Raw genomic sequence first — 20970 nt, 5'->3', positions numbered from 1 at the left:
CCGACTGTTAATCTGGAAGCATCATCACATTGGTTGCAGAATTTGTTCCAATACTTTAGTTTATGTCCAAAATAATGGCTACAACATAAACATCAACAAAAAATTGAACTGATATTTTAATTACAGTGAAAACATTGTAATTGTTTAAATATTTCGAAAGTTGCAGTCACATTGGGAAAAGTTGCTGTCATATGGGGCAATACTGTACTGTAAAGTGGTCATCAATACTAGAAAAGCGCTATATAAACACGGGCCGTTTACCATTTACTTAGAACAAGTAAAAGTTTAAGCTTTCTTAATAGTTTAAAACTTGTCACTAATCACAGTTCATCATCATCTGCAGTATGCTTCAGAAAATGGTTGGCATTGAATTTACACATGCATGAATTGCAGGAAATGAGCGTTCCAAGCAACAGATACCAAAGGACCGCCAATTGTGATCCCAGCAAACACTGTATGTCAATGAGCATAGTGATGAGCACCTCTAATGATCCGCATCATACCTGAAAAGCCAGTTCCATCAGCACAATCCCACCTGGCAATGCCCTCTGGAGGTGATATGCAGTGGTGCCAGATGCTGTAGTCTGCAATGTTTATTTACAAAACAATTTTACAATTAATTTGTCTGATATAGGTGTTCCACTCCATAAAATTATACTGTCCACTTGGTGACGATGACATTTGATATTGGCGTTTTTTTCCCTATTATCGTAAAAATCTGGCAGTCTTCAGATGATACTAAGTTTACATGCCTGAGATCTACAGAGCTCTCTACATACAGGCTTACTAGTGGTTTCTAGAGTTTCCTAGAGTGGAATGGGAATCAGCTGTTGAGGACCTCTGCCCTGCTCTCATGCAGACAAAACATTGGACCTCATTCACCAATATATTCTTAAGATTTTCTTAAATGTGCTTGCTAGACGGTTCCTAAGAAAACTCTACTTCAGATTTATGAATTTTTCTTAAACTGCATAATTGTTCGCACCTGTGTCCGTATATTGATGAATGCCACGTCTTCGTAAATTCCTAATTAGCATAGGTAAATGCCCCACCAATGCCCATAAAAGGACATGAGACTGCTGTGCTATGTGCACACAGAGAAATCACAGAAACTGAGAAGAAAATGTAAGAAGTCAAGAATGTCTAAATGAAAATCTAAAGACGTTGGTGCACTGGACTCAAATTGTTAAAAATGTAGTTGTGTCAGCACTGGAGCTAAAATAACACAGTGAATATTAAATAACACAAAAAAACGATAAATTGAATGCAGTTACACATTGACACATACAGTGAAAGCTGCATTGGGAGAAAGTTGCACTGCTGAAAGAAAAACTAGTTTGATCCAAAATCTTGAGTCAAAATAAACACAGCACAGCATGTGAACCCTAGGTAATAGGATGGGTGTGGGTCAGTCACGTTGATTAGGCCAATTGTTTACACTGCACATGTTGGTAATGTGTGAAAACAAGCAAAAACCATCTGTGTCACAGACAGAGAAACACAAAGTCAGTGCAGCTACATTAACTGCATGGGGCTCGGGTTGGGTCGAATGCCTGTTGGGTCGGGCTCGATGCGCGGCGCACCCACAGACCTGGGTGCTGTCCGCAAGACATTTTTTGTGCCACCTCTCATCTCATAATTAGAAAGAAACTTGTTTTCAGAATTAACAGGATACAATTGGACAGAACATTTTAGCTAACAGCCGTAGCTGTAAAACCATGGAACTGTGACAAATTGAATACGTTAACACCAGTATGTAAAACCAAACGATGGGTGACTATTTTGCGAATGAGTGTTCTCTTCTACAGTATGTCCATGTCATTGAAATCTCAGAGACACTTAAAGAGATAAATACAAATTTGCAAAATCTGAAAAAATGGTTGGTGAATAAGGCCCATTGAGAGCAAAGGGGGCAAAGGCAGAGAGGAGAGGCTGCATGTGTGACTATAAATTCCACCAAAACCTTATTTCCTTCTCTCCTCAACTCACTCCATGGTTTCTTCAAGTACAGATAAAAGAACCACTCTTAAAAAGTCTCAATATTTTGTACATATTTATAAAAGGTTCCAATTCAGAGCCAGGTTTTGGAGAGCATCCCTAGTTATGAGTTATTAAAGTCATCTGCGTGCTAAGTACAACAAACTTGTAATTCAAGCCACTTTGAAAAGGTTACCATATATATATAGATATATATATATATAGATATATGTGTGTGTTAAATATTTTTAATATTTCATGTTAGATAATTCTTCTGCAGACTGGGTAGAGGCTGTTTTTTGATCAAACATGACATCGCGCATAGCTTCTTAATGAAAATAAATTAAAAAAAACATTTTGAGGAATGAACCCCAACTGTCTTTGGGGAACAACTGAATACATGGACTAAGATTTAATAATGCATTTGAAATATATTTGAGGCACAGCCAGATCCAACAAAGTGTGTGCTGGCAGAATACAATTTCTGCATCTCTGAGGAGAACACTAACCTTAGGGCTGTCCTCACTCTTCTGCTTTACATAAGAAAAAGACATCCTCCCTTCCAGTGACACAGAGTTCAGCATCGCAGCGCGGGCCCGGGCAATGCTGTGAGAGATGGGGTTGGGGTGGAATGGAGAACAAGTCAGTTAGAGTCTGGTCAAACCAGATAGGCCTGGGCCCCAAGGGCTGATGGTACAATAACAGCACATTAGCCAACCCCTAAAATACATTTCAGAGGGACTTGGTCTGAGCCTGGAAAGTGACAGGCATGCATGACAGACATATGCCCTCATCTATTCTGCTTACATCAGCTATGGGCAGATGTGCTAGGAGGTCAAAGATCAGATGAGGATCAAAACAAACACGATAACTAATCGATGAATGCTGATTCCAATGGAAGATAAGAGGCGACTAAGAGAGGCAGAGATAGATGGATCATTTGTTTCACACAAACAATTGAGCAGATGCATGAGAAAAAACACTGTTATGTTGTGCTACACATACAATGCCCTACATTTACTGAAGGAAAGGTTAGAAAGTTCATATTTTTCCCAAAGCAAAACGAATGTTTAGGCTGTTACTTGAATATTAGTATTTAGAAATACACATACCTGCGAGCTGGAGACTGAGGCCGGACTTGGACCAAAATAAAGCCCATGCTCTGCAAGTACTGGACATACTGCTGGAGGAAGGTGCTGCAAATGTCGAGCAGCCAGGGCTCTTCCTTGAGTCGGCTTGGCAGCATGTCAGCTGAGTCTGTGCTATAGCTGCGGTCCCGACCTGACGCTGTGGAGTCACTGGAGCGATGTCGTTTCTGGGACACATTTCACAATATTATTAACATTTACAGAACAATATACATCACCTAAACATACAAGGAAGAGTCTAGCCACTCAGATTTTTGAATAAAAGCATGATGCCATGACCATTGGAGTTTTGTTTCCAGGTTGGGCCTGGTGTTCCCGATAAAGAGTAATTTATTAGTATAGAGTGCACCCCACTGGTTCTATGGTGAAGCAATGGGGGAAGGGGAAGCTCCCTAGGCTCCATGCTCTAGCTCCTCTATATTTTCCCTTAACCATCCAACACTCCACTCAATATTCTATCATTCGTCCATACATAACATCTGTAGCAGACTGACTGTTATGTTGCGGAACATTATGATATTTATATTTTTCAATTATAAATAACTGAATGTAGACTTTGCTTTAACTACTTGGAATACCTCCTGTTATTTGTCATGGTTTTTGAGCTGGTCATGACAGGTGTTGGGGATCGAGCCTAGACAAAGGGTCGTAAATGAGGCCTGCGTGTGCTTTTCAAAGCCCTGTCTAGAGTTTTGCTCTCTCAGGAGACAACCCTCCCGAGATTCGACAGAGCAGCCATGTTGTCTTGACCGGGGCCTGAGGTCAACTTGGGCCTTCTATTGGCCGAGAGCCAACAAGACCCCCGGCCCTCTCCAGGAGGGAGGCCGGACAATTCTCAGGTAATAAATACCGAGAGCTCCCCCAAATCAGGGCTCATTCCCCGTGCACTGAAGATAGGACCAGAACCTCTCCAGGTTCCCTCCAGATGATCCAGACACTTAAGGGAGCAACCACAAACGTTTGTAGTTTTTATATTTTTTTTTTCTCCTTTAAAGTTCATTCAACCTCTTTTAATTTTTCACTTGAACTTTACTCTGAAAGGACCGCAGCAAAAGTCGAATACTCGCCGGCCGAGTTATCCACAGACTTTTCCTCCGCTCCCACAAATCATAGCTGCTCCGCCGCTATTCATCCCTGCAGAAGAGCAAGTTTATATTCGCCAAGGCATTGAGACTTTTCGCCACGGAGAACGAGACCGATTTCTCTCCACTTTCCGGCCGCAGCTTTGCCCCGCTGCCATCACACGAAGCAGCTGATCACTGTTTCCGACGGCCACGAACCAAATCCACTCGTCTTCCCGGAACGCGCCGCTCGCGCACGAACCAACCGCGGAACATCGACAAGTAAGAGGCTTATGTCTGGGCAGAGACTAGTTTAATTATTAGTGTGTTACTATTTGAGCGTACATTTGTGTGAGACCGCTGTGTCTAATTCTATCTACATTGTGCCCGCGCGTCGTGACGTATTCGGCATTTCCGGCTACGTCACCGCGTTGTGTTACCGTCAGACCGACTTTACGGAGATTCTAACCTATTAAAAGATCGGTACACAGCGGAACGGATCTTAGTTCGTTCGCTTGGGTACCGAGTGGTAGAGTTCCCGCAAAGCTGTCTCTGGCGGTGTTTGAGATCTCCTCTGATAAATTAGTGTATAACTTTTCCTTCCTCTCTCTCTTCTCTCCTAAATCCGCCTGCATGCACGTCCGAACTGCATCCCCGCACTTCACGTCTTATATACATTCTAGAATCTAGATAGTGCGATCGCATCTCGACGCCATTCGGCGCTTTGAACCACGAGATAGATCAAGGTAACCTTTGTCCACCATTCCCTTGTGGCCAAACCACATGGTGCACCGCCATTTTGTAACCCAAATCCATTTTGGATTTCGTATACACACACACCACGTGTAACTTGTACGCCATTTTTGATTTCGTAACCCGACATCACGGCTTTAGACGCCATCTTGTCTCCATCTTCCCCGTACATATACACACACACACCCACCCACACACACACACAGACACACAGACACACGCACACACACATACTCGCCTCCGGGTAGACACATTGGAGGCATTACATATGTGTTACGATTGTAATAGATGCTTGTGGTGTTTTATCTTTGATATAGTGGGTTTGCTGTGATAATAGTCATTGATTTACATTGATGTCATTATCGTAAATAAATCCCCTTTTATATTTAAAGTACCGGTATTTTTGTGATTCTTTGTGCATATGTATATGTGAATACAGCTGGATTATGACTGCCTGTGCTCGAACTTAAAACCTTCACTGTTCATTATATAATCATTAATAGGAAATATTGAGATTTCTAATTGAACTTTTCAGATTATGAGACTGATCTTTATTGACTGATTGTTGGTCCCTGATTCCAGGGTGGTGCCCCGTCTTTGATAAATTATAATTACAACTTTTATTATTCTTAATTGATAATTTTATTGTTTTTCATTAATTATTTCATTATTCTTAATTGATAACTCTATCATTTTTAATTAATTATTTTATTATTTTAATTAAATAATTTTATTTATTTTAATAATCATATTTTATGATTATTGAAAATTAGCCAACATCCAGTCTACCTACTATTGCACAACACAGGATACAAAAGAGTGACACTGCCTGTTACCTATGAGGACACATTTTTCAAGTACATTTTTATGCATCAAGCCATCAAAGTGTATGTTCATGCACTGTATTGACTCATAAAATCTGTCACACAACCTAAACTTCCTATAACGTTTCTATTCAGACAGCAGAAATACCTTCACCGGGGGCTGCACAATCTGTTCCTCTTGAATCTGCTTGCGGAAGATAGGGTCAAAGAGGAGAGGGGTTGCACAGTAGTGGACCAGCCTTGATGACTGCTTCAGGGTCTCCAAATCTGCCCCCTGTTGACACAAATGTTATTGTCACTATGGAATAAGATGATAATACTGCAGAGGATGAATGATAAAGAAGTGAGATGGTGGTGATACAAAGACTACAAGGACTTTGCATTCAAGACTAATGCATGCCAAGGCTCTATATTATAGCTCTTCACAGACTTGTACGGTTTACAGGAAGCTAGGACTTTAAAGAGTCTGCAGATGGACACCCAATGCAATATAGAAAGAACAAGAGTTCAAATCCATCTGACTATGGTGCAGTCATATCACATTAAATAGATCATTTAATCCATGATGTGGTGTGAAAAATCCAAATGCCATCGGATATGGCTGTCGGTCCTGTTGGACCTGGGTCGGAGGTTTTTAGCTTGAGTTAGAGACTGCTGTGTGGGTGTAAATCTAATGCCAACATGTAACCTCTATTGAGATGTCATTGAGGCTGACAGAAGCCTCTTTAATTAGCCCAGATATTCCTCACTTTAAAATATGGCAATACATACTAATTCCCATGAAAAGTGAACCTTAATTCTGGGTCCTCCAAACCGTTGACCTTTTAGGTTTTGTCAGGTCCAATTAGCTATATTTGATATTAAGCTACATTCACACTACAGGAATTGAATACTCAATTCTGAGTTACTGGTCCAATCCGATTTTTGTTGGATGCTCAAATTATGTCTTAATATGTCCGATATCCAATACCTTCATAAAATGGTCAGCTTTCTGAACTTACCTATAAGCTTAGGTACAATACCACACCAGATTTCAATACCATGGATGAGCCTGGCTAAGTACACAGCCTGAAACGTTATTGTCCCCTAGGGGGGAGGTTTTTTTAGTTCAGCACAGATCAACACAAATGGACACATTTCAACACAGGCACTCCTGTACATACAAGTAACACTCACCAAGGCATTTATTTAGTGCTGCAATGGCAGCTCCTGCTGAAAAGGGCCCTTCTCCATTTAATAATTCTGTAGCGTCTGGATGGCAGTAATGTGAAATGGTGATTGAGGAGGTGGTCTGTGTTATTTTCTAAGACGTGTAATTTGTGATTTTTGTTGGAGAACAAACTCACTCTGGCTTGCCCTTCATAATCACATTGGTGTGCTGTCAGTATGTACGGGTGTTCAGAGCTTAATAAAAGGATTAAAATACATTTTAGAGTTTAGCTCTCAAATCAACCCCTTTAGAAGCAGTAGTCTTAAAACAGTTGACACTGTATTTAGGTTGACATCTGCCTGAATTCTCATTCAAATTATACATTGTGTGAAAGTATACACAAAGCCTTGGGGATCTGTATTAATAATAACAGACCCTGATGTTTTAAAAGTAAAATCCAGAGTTACATTTTAGAAGACACTGTATGTTCATTGCTATAATATAAAAGGTTCAAGAAGGGCAACAATTAAGACATCACATTTTAGCCGTGTAAGTATTGCTGCCATGTTGTCTTTTAAATTTTCAAACGTGCAAACACTGAAGTTACAGTAGTTAATTTTTTCCTTTCCCAATGTAGGAACATTATAAATAATTCCTGTTGCTCAGTGTCCCTCTTCTGATCCGTTCCAGAGCAGCTGCCGCCAGCTTTCCTCTAGGGTCATGATACATTGGAGTGAAACAACCATTCAGATTGAGGTTGCTTGCCTTGGCTAAGACTTAATCTAAATCTGTTGACACTATAGTTATAAAAAAAAGGGAATATTCAGTGTGTATGAGTGAATGAATAGTAGCCTACCATACATTCTACTTTCCTTTGCAGTATGACCATATCCTTTAACTGATACAATACTGTATTTAAGTCACAAATATTTCATAAATGACTTACTGAAATGGGCATGTTAGACTGCGCTGACCTCTGTTGCCAAGTCACAAAGAGGTTCTCTATCTTCATCTGTTTCTCCAGTTCTGTCAACACAAATTCAAAGTCATCCCCACTCCTATTTAGTGTGGAGTTTGATGGAATCACAATAACAATAACAATATGTCATCATCATTAGTATTAAAAGTAGTTGTAATAATAGCTGTATCAACCCCTCCTCTCAGCAGCTTTGATCTCCAAGAGCTGGCCGCCATGTCTGGTCACCACATCCCCCTCTGTCAAGGGTCGAATGGTGCAGATGTCCCTCAGAGCTTCATCAAAGGGGAGCAGCTCAGAGGGGAAGTGGAGTGGAGCAAGACTTCGGCCAGCGCTACCCAGCCTGCCCTGCTCTTTACTAGGCAAAGGAGGAACTGCACTCCGTAGCAATGCATCAGGTTCCACAGAGGGGCTGAGGAAACGGTCGGAATCCTGCTAAAGACGCAATGAAAGCAAAAAATATAGAAAAAAAGTGAAAGGACATCAATCAAATAGCTTGCTATACAATGATATACAAAGTGAGGAGAATGGGCAGATAAGAGCTTGGAAACAGTCTATCGTGCAAAATAAAGTAAGAAAACTGTGTTCACCTTCCCTGGTTTATTTATGACTGTTCATGTGTGTGGCCTTTATATAAGTTGGAATGATTTACTTAACTGATGTTACTTTTCCAAACACAACATGTCGGCTGAGTTCTATTAAGCAATCGATACAATCTTCAGACATAAGTTCACAACTTTTCCAAATAAAAGCTTTATAATTCTGGTCAGTATAAAGCATTGCAACAACAAAATGAAAGGACAAATTGCCAAACAGTAACTGATTCTGTGAATGTTGTTGCCATAATGGAGATCTGCCCCCGTTGTAAGTCTGTCCTTCTGTGTCTGTCAGTGTGACATGGTGAAATCAAAGTAAAAAAATTGTCGAAGTGATCTGGCAGCTATTTGAACTGCGATTTGAACCAGTTACCGACCACTGCTATAGTTTATCTGAAGACGTATGGTCAACTCACTCTCACACTACACTGCCCCACTGACTGCTACAGAGTGCTAATCGTCTGTTAATCCAAATTTTTTTTAATAGCAGGTATCGTGTTTCCAAATTGCACCAAACTCGGCAATGTACTTTCTTGGACGATTAAAAACAGACATGCCATGTGTGAAACCAATTTGTGAGATATGCGTTCCAAATACAGACAGAGAGATATTTGTGGAATTATTAGGTAGATTGATTGTAGATAGTTTGTGGAGGAGTCCCAGAAAGTATTATATCAGGTATGCACTTTTAAGGCCATTATCAGCTTTTTTAAAATTATTGTTATTATTAGTACATTTTTGATATATAGTTCATCAGTGGATATATCTTTAGAACCCTATTTACATCCCTATTTTCTATAACAGAAGAAGAACATATTGATTTGTGTCAAGCTCTTTGTGGAGGCTCTAAAAATATCTGAAATAAAACATCTTTAAACTCTCTTAACATAAATCAACTAAAAGGACATAGGCTTTCATATATATGTTTTTATGATAAATGAAGAAATGTTTTTTGTATTTTTGTAGTGGGTTGCTGATTTGTGTCAAGTATGCATGGCATGGCTCTAAACATCTGAAATAGAATGGCACTCAGTAGAGCACATGCCTCCACTAAGGCCCAACAGTCCCCTTAAATTCAGTCAAGATGCACCAAATTTCACAAATTCATAAATATCAGTTCCTTGACTGTGCCTGATTTTTTATATTAGTTATTTCCTTGAATTGTAAGTGGTTTACTATTTGAGAGTGCTCCAACTTGGTGACTATGTCCATGTAAGTATAGTCACACAGCTAAAGTCAAGACATCTTTTTAGCAGCTAGTCCCATGTCTGTGTGGGCACTACTAACCACCACTAACCAGAGGATCTGCAGTTTGACCCCAGTCTCCCCCATTCTGTGTGCCAAAGTGTCCTTGGGCAAGATACTGAACCCCAAATTGCCAGCAGCGTGTAAGTGATGTGTGATAGAGAAAGTACTGCAAAAAGAGGGCCTTTATGAATGCGTGTGTGAATTGGAGAATAGCAAAACTGTAACGTGAAGGACTTAGAGTGGTCATAAACACTAGAAAAGTGCTATATAAATACAAACCATTAAGTGAAGTAGTGAAGAGAGGTTTATTTTTCTCATTATATTACACATTGTAAATTCACTGCACTATACATAATTGTTGATTAGTATTATTACTAGATACATGATAATTGTTCATGTGCCCTGCTTGCTGTTGAGTAGAACTTTGGGGCAAGTTTGTTCAGTGGAGCAGCTCAGGGCCCAGCTGCCCCAGTGTGGCAGAGCTGGCCTTGCCATGCCCACAGGCCTGAGGGTCAAACTGTGCACTGGTGCTCCCTCTGCTTCTCATCAGGACCATGACAGATGAAGCTCTGTTTAGGCACATTTTCTGCTGCTCTGAATCTGCCTTCTGTCTGCACTCATTAGTAGTGCAGGGATAAAGAGCCAGGCCTTTGAAGGGAAAGGAAAAGTTTGGTTCTTCATATTCTTTTAATTGGCCATAGGGGGCAGGCTAAAGAGCATTTGGTGTCTTTCTTTGCTGTAAAATGCTGCTCTAATAAATCCCAAGTTCTGCCTGTCCCACACAACAATGTAGGAAAACACTGTGCATGACATTTTCCTGTATTTTTAAACCTTTTCATTTAAACTCAACCACATTTTGTCCTTTAAGTCAAAATCCCCATGACTGAATTGACCTAGCAGGGAAGAGCGACCCATCCATCCTCACTCCTTTACTCCCCCTCGTTCAACACATTCAGGGTGTTATTTTTGGGCTTGAAAAATAGGGTGACACAAGTTTTCATTTAATGGTAAATGGTCTGTATTTATATAGCGCTTTTCTAGTCTTGATGACCACTCACAGTACAGTAAATGGCTACAGAGCAGAAACCTCTTATTTACAAGGCAATTGCTCTAGGTACTGCCCTATGCGGCAAAGTATATGTTAGTGTTTACAGCTTGCTTCATCATCTCTAAGTGGCCAAAATAGTCAATAAAAGCAGGTTTAACTAATGTTGTAAAAACAATTTTCCATTATGTGTCAATGTTTGTGGAGTTTGCATGTTCTTGGTTTTCTTTGGGAAGACCGATTTCAACAGTACAAAGACCTGGATATTGGGGTTGGAGTGAACTGGAGAATCTAAATTCACTGTTAGTGTGAATTTGCATGTGAATGGTTGTTTGTCTCAAAATTTCACCCCCTGTGATATGCTGATGACCTGTCTAGGGTTTACATCTCTCACCCTCGCAACCATCAAAGGATAAGCAGTATAAATGATGGCTGGATCAATCAGTGATTGTAGGCATCAAATTAAGTTTTTTTTTCTATTTAAGCACAACAGATGTTAACAGCATGTCTCCTTGAAAAGCTGGCTCTAAATAAGAAGCAGGGTCAAGACAGACACACACCACACATACACAAATTCCTTTAGCAGGGATTTAGTAGAACCGTATCATAACTACTTCTTGTTTAACCCTAACATTAAAATATAATGTATCAATCTATTTAACTATAAATTGTCTGTATTTATATAGTGCTTTTCCAGTCTTGATGATCACTGAAAGGGCTTTACAGTTCAGTTTTACCATTCACACACATTCATCAGTGTGCAGCACATTGTCTATCTCACGTCAGTCACACAGCCGTCCAAGACAAATCAGGGTTCGGTTTCTTGCCCAAGGACACTTTGGCACACAGAATGGAAGAGCTGCTGATAAAACCACCAAACTTTCTTGGGTGCAAAGCCCTTTATTACCAAACTCCCTTTGCTCTCTAACTACAGGCAGATTCCTAGTCTGTAAGAGCAGAATGGGAGGTAGAGCCTTCAGCTACCAGGCTCCTCTTTTGTGGATCCAGCTCCCACTCTGGGTTCGGGAGGCAGACACCATCTCTAAAATTAAGGTTAGACTTAAAACATTCCTTTTTGATAAAGCATATAATTAAGGCTGGCTTATCAGGGCCCTGAGACATCCCTTAATTATGCTGCTGTAGGCCTAAACTGCTGGGGGAACTCCTATCATGCACTGATCACATTGTTATATCTATAAGTTACACTATTATAAGTGTCATTATAATAATAGTGACAGTCACACAACTGTTCCTGGTCTCTCTTTCTCTCTATCCTACACCCCCTTCTTACCTCCTCTCTCCTCTCCCCCAAACTGGTCACTGAAATGACTGCCCACCATTTTTTGTCTCCACTGTCACCAAGTGTTGGGTCATTTGCTCATGCTGGGTTTCTCTATAATAAAGTAAGATATTAACATTATTATGTAGACTGCCTTGAGATAATGTATGTAGTAGATTTGGTGCTACACAAATCAATTTGAACTGAATCAGTTAATTGGCCAAGCTTGGTTGGTGGTGGTTCCCTGCTGTGGATTTATTGTAAAGTAAATCATTATACTTATTGTAAGAACTGTAATCAGAGTGTTTTTCCAGAGCTCTTCTTTACATTTTCATTCCATTCTGCTGTTGATTTCAATAATGCTCCATTTTAGGAAGGATTTTTTTTACCTGCTTGGATTCCATTTCATGCATGGGTGCATCAGAGAAGCAGTAGTGATGGAATAGGCCCATCTTCTGGTTAAGCAGGCAATGGACAACATGACCCCTGGCATTCTGCCATTTAACAAGGCGGACCAACTCTCGGTTCATGGAGGCACCCAGGTCCACAGACCAGTTATAGCTGTACAGAGTCACCTAAAGAAATGATGGTAATGATATCCAAATCAGAAAATCATTGCAGGTAACTTTCTGAGATACAGCTCTTAAACAATCAGTTAGGACAGTGGAACAAAGTAATTGAAAATTGTAATAATAATCCAGTGAATAGAAAAATGTACATATGCAAATATGCAAGAAGAAAGTAGAAACACTGACTCCTGGTTTTCTGCCTCTGAAGAAAATATATTGCCAATATTCGCTTCTTTTTCTAATTTATAGTGTTGAATTAATAATAATTGAATTAATTATGGCCAGAATAGTACTTTTGCAGAACATGAGCTCACTGTGCAGTTGACCTCTCACCGTTTGTATATAAAATGTCACCACTTCATCATTCTATTGTGTAAGACATACAGTATGCATTTAATGTCATAAGTAGTGTATCAATTGCTGAGTTTTGTGATGTGAAATGTGAACACTTTTGTTTTTGCTCCCATTTTGAATTGAAGTAAAAGATGCAAGATTTCCTCTATGCAAACGAAATAGCTTATTTCTCTCAAATTTTTTCAAATCTGTGTCAGTGATCCCCTCACCCTTGCCAAGATAATCTGTCAACCGTAGAGGTGTGATATATCAATGCTGATAAAAAGCATGATTATTGTACAGATGTGCCTTGAACTGGTCACAATAAAAGGCCACTCTAAAATGAGCAGTTTATCTTGAATAAAGACCTTTATTTTGGCCTGTGGAATATTTGTCCATTCCTCTTTGATGGCTGTGCGAAGTTGCTGGATATTGACAGCTGTTGGAACCTGCTGTTGTATATGTCGATCCAAAGCGTAATCCCAAGCATGCTCACTAGACATGTCTGATGAGTATACAGGCCATGCATGAACTGGGATGTTTTTTTGCTTCCAGGAATTGTGTACAGATCCTTGCAACATGGGCATTATCATGGAGCAAAATGAGGCGATGGCGGTGGATGAATTACATGACGGGCATCATAAAAAGAACCAATGTTCATTGTCCATAGCTTTTGCCTGCTAATCCCATAACCCCACCACCACCATGGGCAACTCTGTTGAAAACACTGACCACAGCAAACCGATCGAAGTCATACTCGCTGTCTGCCATGTGCCCGATTCATCAGTGAATAGAGTGCAACACGCCATCGAAGCTGAGTATTTGCCCCAAATTGTATAGAAATAAGCCTTTTGTGTGCACAGAGGAAATCTCAGATCTTTAACTTTAACTTAAAAAATGAGTCAAAAGAAGAAATTTGCTTTTTTGCTATTTAATGTTTTTGTTGTGTATATGCAGTTCATCCTTGAGTTCATGTGAACATTTGTGCTAATTTCCCTCTAGGCATAAGAAATATTGTGCTCAATATGGACACAGGAACAGAAGAGGAGATTGTTATCATATTTTCTGCAGCCTTGCTGGTCTGCAGCGAAATACAATCATAAGGCAGTAATTCAATTTTTTGCACATTTCTATTTGCACATATTTCTATTCACTTACTGTGTATTCATTATTGTGACTATTTTAGTAGCACTGCATGTAGCTCTTGCAGAAAATTATTAAACTGATATTACAGAACCTTGTGTGAAATAGAACAGATGACTTGATGGTCAAGTCGTTGTCACTGGCATATGTTGCAACACGATTTGTTGGTGCCTCAATGAATGAAATCAAATCAGTCAGTTTTTGACCACTGACTGAATATGGGAACCAGTGAAGAGTGATGCACCTCAGTATTTCATGCAACAATACTTCAGTGGGCAGAGAAGCAGTCACAGCAAAGATGGAATGTTTTGAATTCGTCTCATTCAGCGCTTGGACTAAGGGATATTCACAATAGGCTTCCATATACCAAGTCACCTTTTTATCCAGGATGCTGATGAAAAGGAGCCTTTGGCGGGGAGCCAGTCCTGCCCCTGTCTGGCTTGGACTGAATAAATCACTCTGCTCCACAGCCTCGAAGCGCTGGAAGCCCTTATGAGCTGTGCAGAAAAGAGAGATACAGCAAACAAGGAAAATTAAAAGCTACACATCACACTGTGGCAAGTCCTTTAACACAGGCTCCCTACTTTTTGTCAGGGCAATCCTTCATCTGATCCTCCCCAAATTGTAAGAGTCCAGTACAGAAACATACGATTACTTTGAGATCAACCTTTTACATGTAATTAATTTACACATGTAATTTAACTGGATAACTGCTCAGTGGGTCTATGAGAGCCCTAAGGCCAAATGCACTGAAGTACATAAGCATCCTCTGAGCTGTTTCCAAGGTTTGGCTGAGAACATTTGTGGAGAGAAGAACATGGCTAATGAATATTCTTTGCATTGTGGTTATTCAGATTACAGCATATATCTAGGTGTTGGAGACATGTTCTTAGCAGGAAGAGAAGAGAAAATAATGAGCAATTAATTATCAGAGACTGATCAGTACTTCAGCTTCCAAAGAATTTATGGTCTGCTTCAACTCTTAACACTTTAAACAAAAAGTCCCCACTTTAAGATTATTTATGTATGTATTGGAATAAGACTAAAACTGCAATATAATTTATAAAGTTTTGTCTGTAATAATCTTGACAATGTTAAAGTATTTTATCTTTAAAATCTCTTCAAAAGAAAGTCACTGGGCTCTCTTTTCCTCCAGATGTGGAGCACAAATTGCGGCTCTGTACTTCCTCATGTCTCCCCTGGTTGGCGCACAAATATGACAAGACACACTGCAGGATATTTAAGCGAATCAGGAGATGATTAACATTTCTCTTCACGGATCTGCCATACACAAAACTGTGCACCTGAAGTTTACTAAAAGATAGTTTGAGATTCCACAGCACTACAGCAAAAAGGTTCCATGGACAGATGAAACTGAGGTTGAATAACAGAAAGAATACACAGAAAAATTAGTGTCTTAATTATAATTGCCAGAGTGGTTTTTCACCAGTTGAAGCTCAAGATATGTTAGGTATTGCAGGATAACAATGCACCTGAATATACAATTCCAGACCTTAACCCAACAGAGAAGCTGTGGAATAAGCTCAGAGTTGTCCACACGGAATCTGTCTGAGATGAAGCAGCTGTGTTGGAAGAAAAGTTCAAAACTCGTCCTAAATATTCATCAGGTTTTATTTGCAGCTACTGGAAAATATAATCACATTAATGAGTGTGTTAAATTATCCGTTCTTGCTACTGTTTATAGCATTAGGTGTGAAATGTTGAGTCGATGTAGAAGACACACTGAAATGAAAGATATATAAAAACTAGAGGGACTGACTCAAATGTTAGTTGTTTAAATTATTGAAATAACAGGTATACATTTTTAACTAGGAGATTAAAACTTCTGAAACAAATGTGAAATGGACAGCAGAACTTTTAACCACAAAAGAATGATCACATTGTAAATGCAACAACAATCAGTCAACTCCGATTTTACAATGACATTTTAGAGTGCTCTCTCTGGCTGACACCAGCTTGTAGACAGCAAGCAACAGTTAATAAAATCTGCTGCAGCGACATTGGTAATTTTTAAGCTTGAGTACGTTGAATAATAGTCAAAATACATGGACCATAACTTGAATATATTGAATGAAATGTTTGAATGAATGTTTGAATATATGGACCATAGCTTGAATATATTGATTGAAATGTTTGTATATATGGAATGAAATCTGACATCATCAGGGTAATGGCACTATCTAGTTTTCTTGATGTGTAGTTCTGTATTGATGTTGCGGCAAAAATATATTTTCTAATGGTAAGGGGAGATTTGACCGACAAATCTGTAGTGTAGTGTGGATATCCAACCCTAGACTGACCCATCGGGCCCTGGCAGGCTGTTCCAGGGTCTGACATAAAGTTTGAAATTATATAATGCCACGTTGGCTGGGATAAGGTTTTTACAATAGACATGTGCGTAATAGGGGAAAACAAGCAATAACCATGTGTGTCAGGGACAGGGTAACAAACTCAGTGAAGTTTATATTAATTGAATCGGGATTAGGTTGGGGTCAGAAGGGAAAATGCAATCCGAGCCGCACTTAATCTTGTAGCAACACGCATACAGAATATTACACATCAAAAAACAAGATGGCACCAGTGCTTTGATGACATCAGATTACATTTAATATATTTAAACTTTCATTGAATGTATTTGAACTTTCATTCTACATATTCAATGGACAATAATTTCCTAAATGGCATGCCATATATACACGTGTACATACATTAAACATAATACAGTGGAAATCGCTTACAGTGATCACATTTGTCCTGGGCCAAAATGATCACTATAACCGCATTGCGTAGCTTCTGTATGATAGTCCCAGAACTTGAGGGAAAAGCAACATTGTGCACTTGCGTATATGCACGCACACGCACACACACACACACACACACACGTCTCTGACCCGCTACAGTTTACTGCGATTTGTTTGAAATGACGCTACAATATCAACACTGGGGACCACATAATGATCAATACTTTTCTTAATGAGTCAAACCTTTTTTTATAGCTGCACATTCATTCCTCAGCATATCCTGCTTGCCCTCTTCCTGTCTCTCGCTGACACAAACGAACACACCGACACACGTACTCAAACACTGTCATCGGACACGTGTAAACTCAGACTGGGCGAAAACTTTGTAAACTTAGACAATGTATGGAGACAAGAGCGTGAAAAGCGTGCGGTTTGGCTCGACTTGGTTGGCAGTGCGCAGCGCAAATGATAAGACACAGAGAGGAGCAGTAAATTACTGACAGAGCTGGTAAAGACTAAAAAATAAGACCCCAAATGAACACTGTCAGTGGATTACTTGATCACTTTAACCAAATTATTTAAACAGCATGTGTACAGGAACAATCACTGCATATCAAGGGCTGTATCTCCATTTAGAAACAAAAAACATAATTAGGTCTACCATCCCATCAGCATCAATTTATCAAGCTGAAAGGTAAACTTACGTGTGAACCTATTTAGCACTGGGGTGTTATCCTCATCTGAACTGTCTTCTGTAGGCAAACAAAGATGGTACAAAGAGCAAGGCGGCATGGACAGTGAGACTTACAGCTCGACACAAACTGATGTAAGCAGACAGTTTCAAAATAACAGGTAAGTTAGACAGCTGATAGCATGGACAGAGAAACAGCAGAGCATGTTGAATGACACAGTGGACTAATGCTAGGACCTCTTCTAATCTACACATAGATGTAAACAATTCGCTGCTGTAAGAAGTTGATTCAAGTCTTAGCACATGGTCATAGTATACACTATGCCTGCATCAACATTCATGCATAACTTATGGGCACCATAATCTTTTGTTTTCCATTTCAGTTTAAACCGAAGCCTGTTATATCAGACGCTAGGGTTTAACATGGAAAGGTCATATCCATTTGTTGCAAGGATAATGTTAGATGACTGGCCGAAATATTTCCAACATCTGAAAGGACATTTCAGAATTGGTGGTGTGGTGCACTTGCAAAAATAAATCATTATCTTTTGAGCAAACTACAAGAAAGCCTTGTTATAAACATCAGCCGATCACAGAGTTGTAAATTTTGTCATTGTGCTGCGTATGGTGAATAAAATAAATGGGTTAAGATGTTTAGAAATTTGACAAAGTTGGCGGTTGGATGTTCTGTTCTTAATGTGTTACCAGGAGTTCAGAGCAGAAAAGCAGTGCATTTCGTTTACCTCTTACATTTTTCACTGTGAGACCAATAGTTCTATTGAGGGCCAAAGCCAAGTCCTAATTGGTCAATGAGGTACTGGTTAGGGGTTTGGGTTAGGCTGTCTGCAATGGATTGAAGTCAATGTAATGTCCTAACTGTGTGAGGTTTATTTTTTTGGTATACAGTTTTGTTAATCTGGCAATATAAAATTATATAATTTATTACCTACAACACATGTGATAGATTTTTTTGTTGAAAGATGTTTTTTTTGTTAGTTTGGTTGCATCTAGTGCTAGTTTAATCAGACTTTTAAAGTTTGACATTAAAATGTTTTATACTGTCAAAGAAACAAGAGCAACGCTTTAATTATGGTCTACTTCCATATGCAGGAAAAAAAATTCCCAACACTTTGAATTTCATTTTAACAATGTGTCAACAAAAAGAAACACCCTAACAGTATGTAGAGATAAATCCTGTTCTGCTAACATACTAGTTATAGTTGCATTTAAATGTGAGTAGGGTGAATTCAGGTAATCTTGGACATTTTTGAAACTTTGACTTCTGCAAATTATTCGATATCTGTTTTACAAATTAGATCAAAATATTATACCTTTCGGTAATCCTTAAAATGTTTCTAACCACACCAGGAGAAAGAATGGAGATATAATATTCGGAGGTGACATGGCACAGCTATTAGTGTTCTTTATGCCATAAAAGGAAATTCAGTTAGATAATCTGGGATGTCACTTTGTAATCTCGTATTAGGCTTTTAAAAAAAGCCTAAATCCCCTTGCTTTATGCATGCCAAGATCAATATTACCAGTAAAAAAAAAAAAGCATTATGCTTAAATGACTAAGAAAATTTATATTTTTACATGTTTATATAAATTGTTCATAGAAATGTCAATAATTTGTATTAACATGTAAAAGTCATTTTTTTAAATAAAATAATAAAGAAACTATAATATCCATTGAAAACATCAAATTAAAGTTTTTTTTATCAATAAAAATTAATTCAACTGAAAGAAACAATAAAAATAACAGATCATTCATTCAGTATTTCTATTGGGGCTACTCAGGGAACAAACAATCCTTGCAGGTGAGAGATCATCATCATCGATCACCCCATTTTATTTCATACTGTAGTTCAAATGCTACATTTCTCTAGTTAAGGTTCGAGGCCCGAAGGGCCAGAACCCTATTGGATTTGCTTCGGTTTGTTATTATGGTTGGAGGCCTGAAGGGCCAGAAGCCTATTGTTTTTACTGTGGGTTGTTATTCGTATTATTATTATTTGTAGTCTGTCGCCTCAGCTCAAATTCCCATGAGTTGGAATGAGCTAGACACGAAACTTGGCACAATAACTGGAATGGATGTTCATTAACTTTCTTCATAACATGAGCTCAATTGGCCTCATGGTGGCGCTGTAATCAAGCTTTGAAAAAAAAATAGTTCACAGGCCACGCCTTTCACACCATTAGTCCGATTGACTCAAAATTTGACACACAAGTCCAGCCAATCTTCCTTAGTGAGACCATCGAAGTCCGCCATGATGATTCTTTTTAGGCTTAAAACACGATGTAAATGACCTAATTTCGAGTCGAATATAAATGTCGGGACCACACGAGCAGTATGGAGTATTTTTCTGTTGTTTTAATACGTCTGAAGAAGGACTCACCATTGACTTCAATTGTATTGGATTCTGCTCTAACAAAGTTTACCCGAGTCTCCAGAAGTGTTTTCTTGACTCAAACACTTCACCCGGCCCTCCATCGGCATAGTGGTGAGTAGATAATTAGTGAATTTTCATTTTTGGATGAACTATCCCTTTAATCCTATGTCATTTATCTTGACATGTAATTCCATGGGGGAGCTTCTGATTGACATTTCCCCCGCCCCTTTCTGTGACATCATCCATGAAGTCATGTGATTTCAGTCACATGATGTCCATGCTAACCTTTAGTAGAAGGCCTGTTGAATAGATTTTGTTAGAACACGAAATAAACAGACTGAATTTTAGGTGTCCCAGATTATCCAATGTCCCAGATTACCCGAATTCACCCTACTTCAAGAAATCAATTAGGACATGGACTCGACATGCAAACTAAATATTTGGCAGAAATCAGTAATTATGACTGTGTCATAATTAAGTATTTAAAAACAAAAAACCTAATTGACTATAGACAGTCATGTTGAATCACGGACTGATAATCAATAATTGCATATATGGTACAGATTAGTAAACAGTACAGAGGATGAGCATCTTGGCAGAAGATGACAGCAGAGAATTTTTAGAGACACTGGTTTAGCAGTTACCTTGCTCTGTGCTACAATGCCACTGATTGAAGTTGCGGCCAACAAGAATGAAACTCCTTGTGGTATCTGGAGGCTGGCTGAGGTTCTGGATAAGAGCAAATGGTACGAATATGTCTCCAGATGGGGGGCAGCTAAAAAGGTTTAAGAAATGGAGAAAAACATTATTGTAATGTACATATAACACAGCTATTACACAATGCTTGTCTGAGATACTGAGGACAATGTGAAGTTAATATTTGAGAATGATGAGCTGTCAGATGATTACAGATTCACACTGTAAACAAAGAAGTATTATAAATGTTTGCATATGTTGCAGTTTAGGCTCTGCAGTGTAATGGCTGAGAGCATCTGAGATTTTAATTTGAAGTAGACAGCTGT

General features: G+C 39.1%; 1 protein-coding gene across 6 annotated transcripts in view; it reads right to left on the bottom strand.

Annotated features, from left to right (window-relative positions):
* Nucleotides 1–20970, bottom strand: part of szt2 (SZT2 subunit of KICSTOR complex) — a 149375-nt gene that overhangs the window by 16991 nt on the left and 111414 nt on the right. For 4 of the 6 annotated variants that reach the window (XM_034584035.1, XM_034584038.1, XM_034584037.1 and 1 more), the window contains exons 56-64: nucleotides 20593–20723; nucleotides 14478–14599; nucleotides 12447–12632; nucleotides 8066–8324; nucleotides 7860–7939; nucleotides 5912–6037; nucleotides 3090–3292; nucleotides 2487–2583; nucleotides 504–584 (exon numbers count right to left, since the gene is read on the bottom strand). In XM_034584035.1, coding sequence (XP_034439926.1) covers nucleotides 504–584; nucleotides 2487–2583; nucleotides 3090–3292; nucleotides 5912–6037; nucleotides 7860–7939; nucleotides 8066–8324; nucleotides 12447–12632; nucleotides 14478–14599; nucleotides 20593–20723 — 1285 coding nt within the window. The remainder of the gene's footprint in view (nucleotides 1–503; nucleotides 585–2486; nucleotides 2584–3089; nucleotides 3293–5911; nucleotides 6038–7859; nucleotides 7940–8065; nucleotides 8325–12446; nucleotides 12633–14477; nucleotides 14600–20592; nucleotides 20724–20970) is intronic. The other 2 variants (XM_034584036.1, XM_034584040.1) reach the window with 1 other exon arrangement.

This window comes from Hippoglossus hippoglossus, chromosome 4 (assembly GCF_009819705.1).
Source record: "Hippoglossus hippoglossus isolate fHipHip1 chromosome 4, fHipHip1.pri, whole genome shotgun sequence".
Lineage (NCBI taxonomy): Eukaryota > Metazoa > Chordata > Actinopteri > Pleuronectiformes > Pleuronectidae > Hippoglossus > Hippoglossus hippoglossus.
The sequence above is the reverse complement of the archived record's forward strand: the minus strand, read 5'-3'. Positions and strand labels throughout refer to the sequence as shown.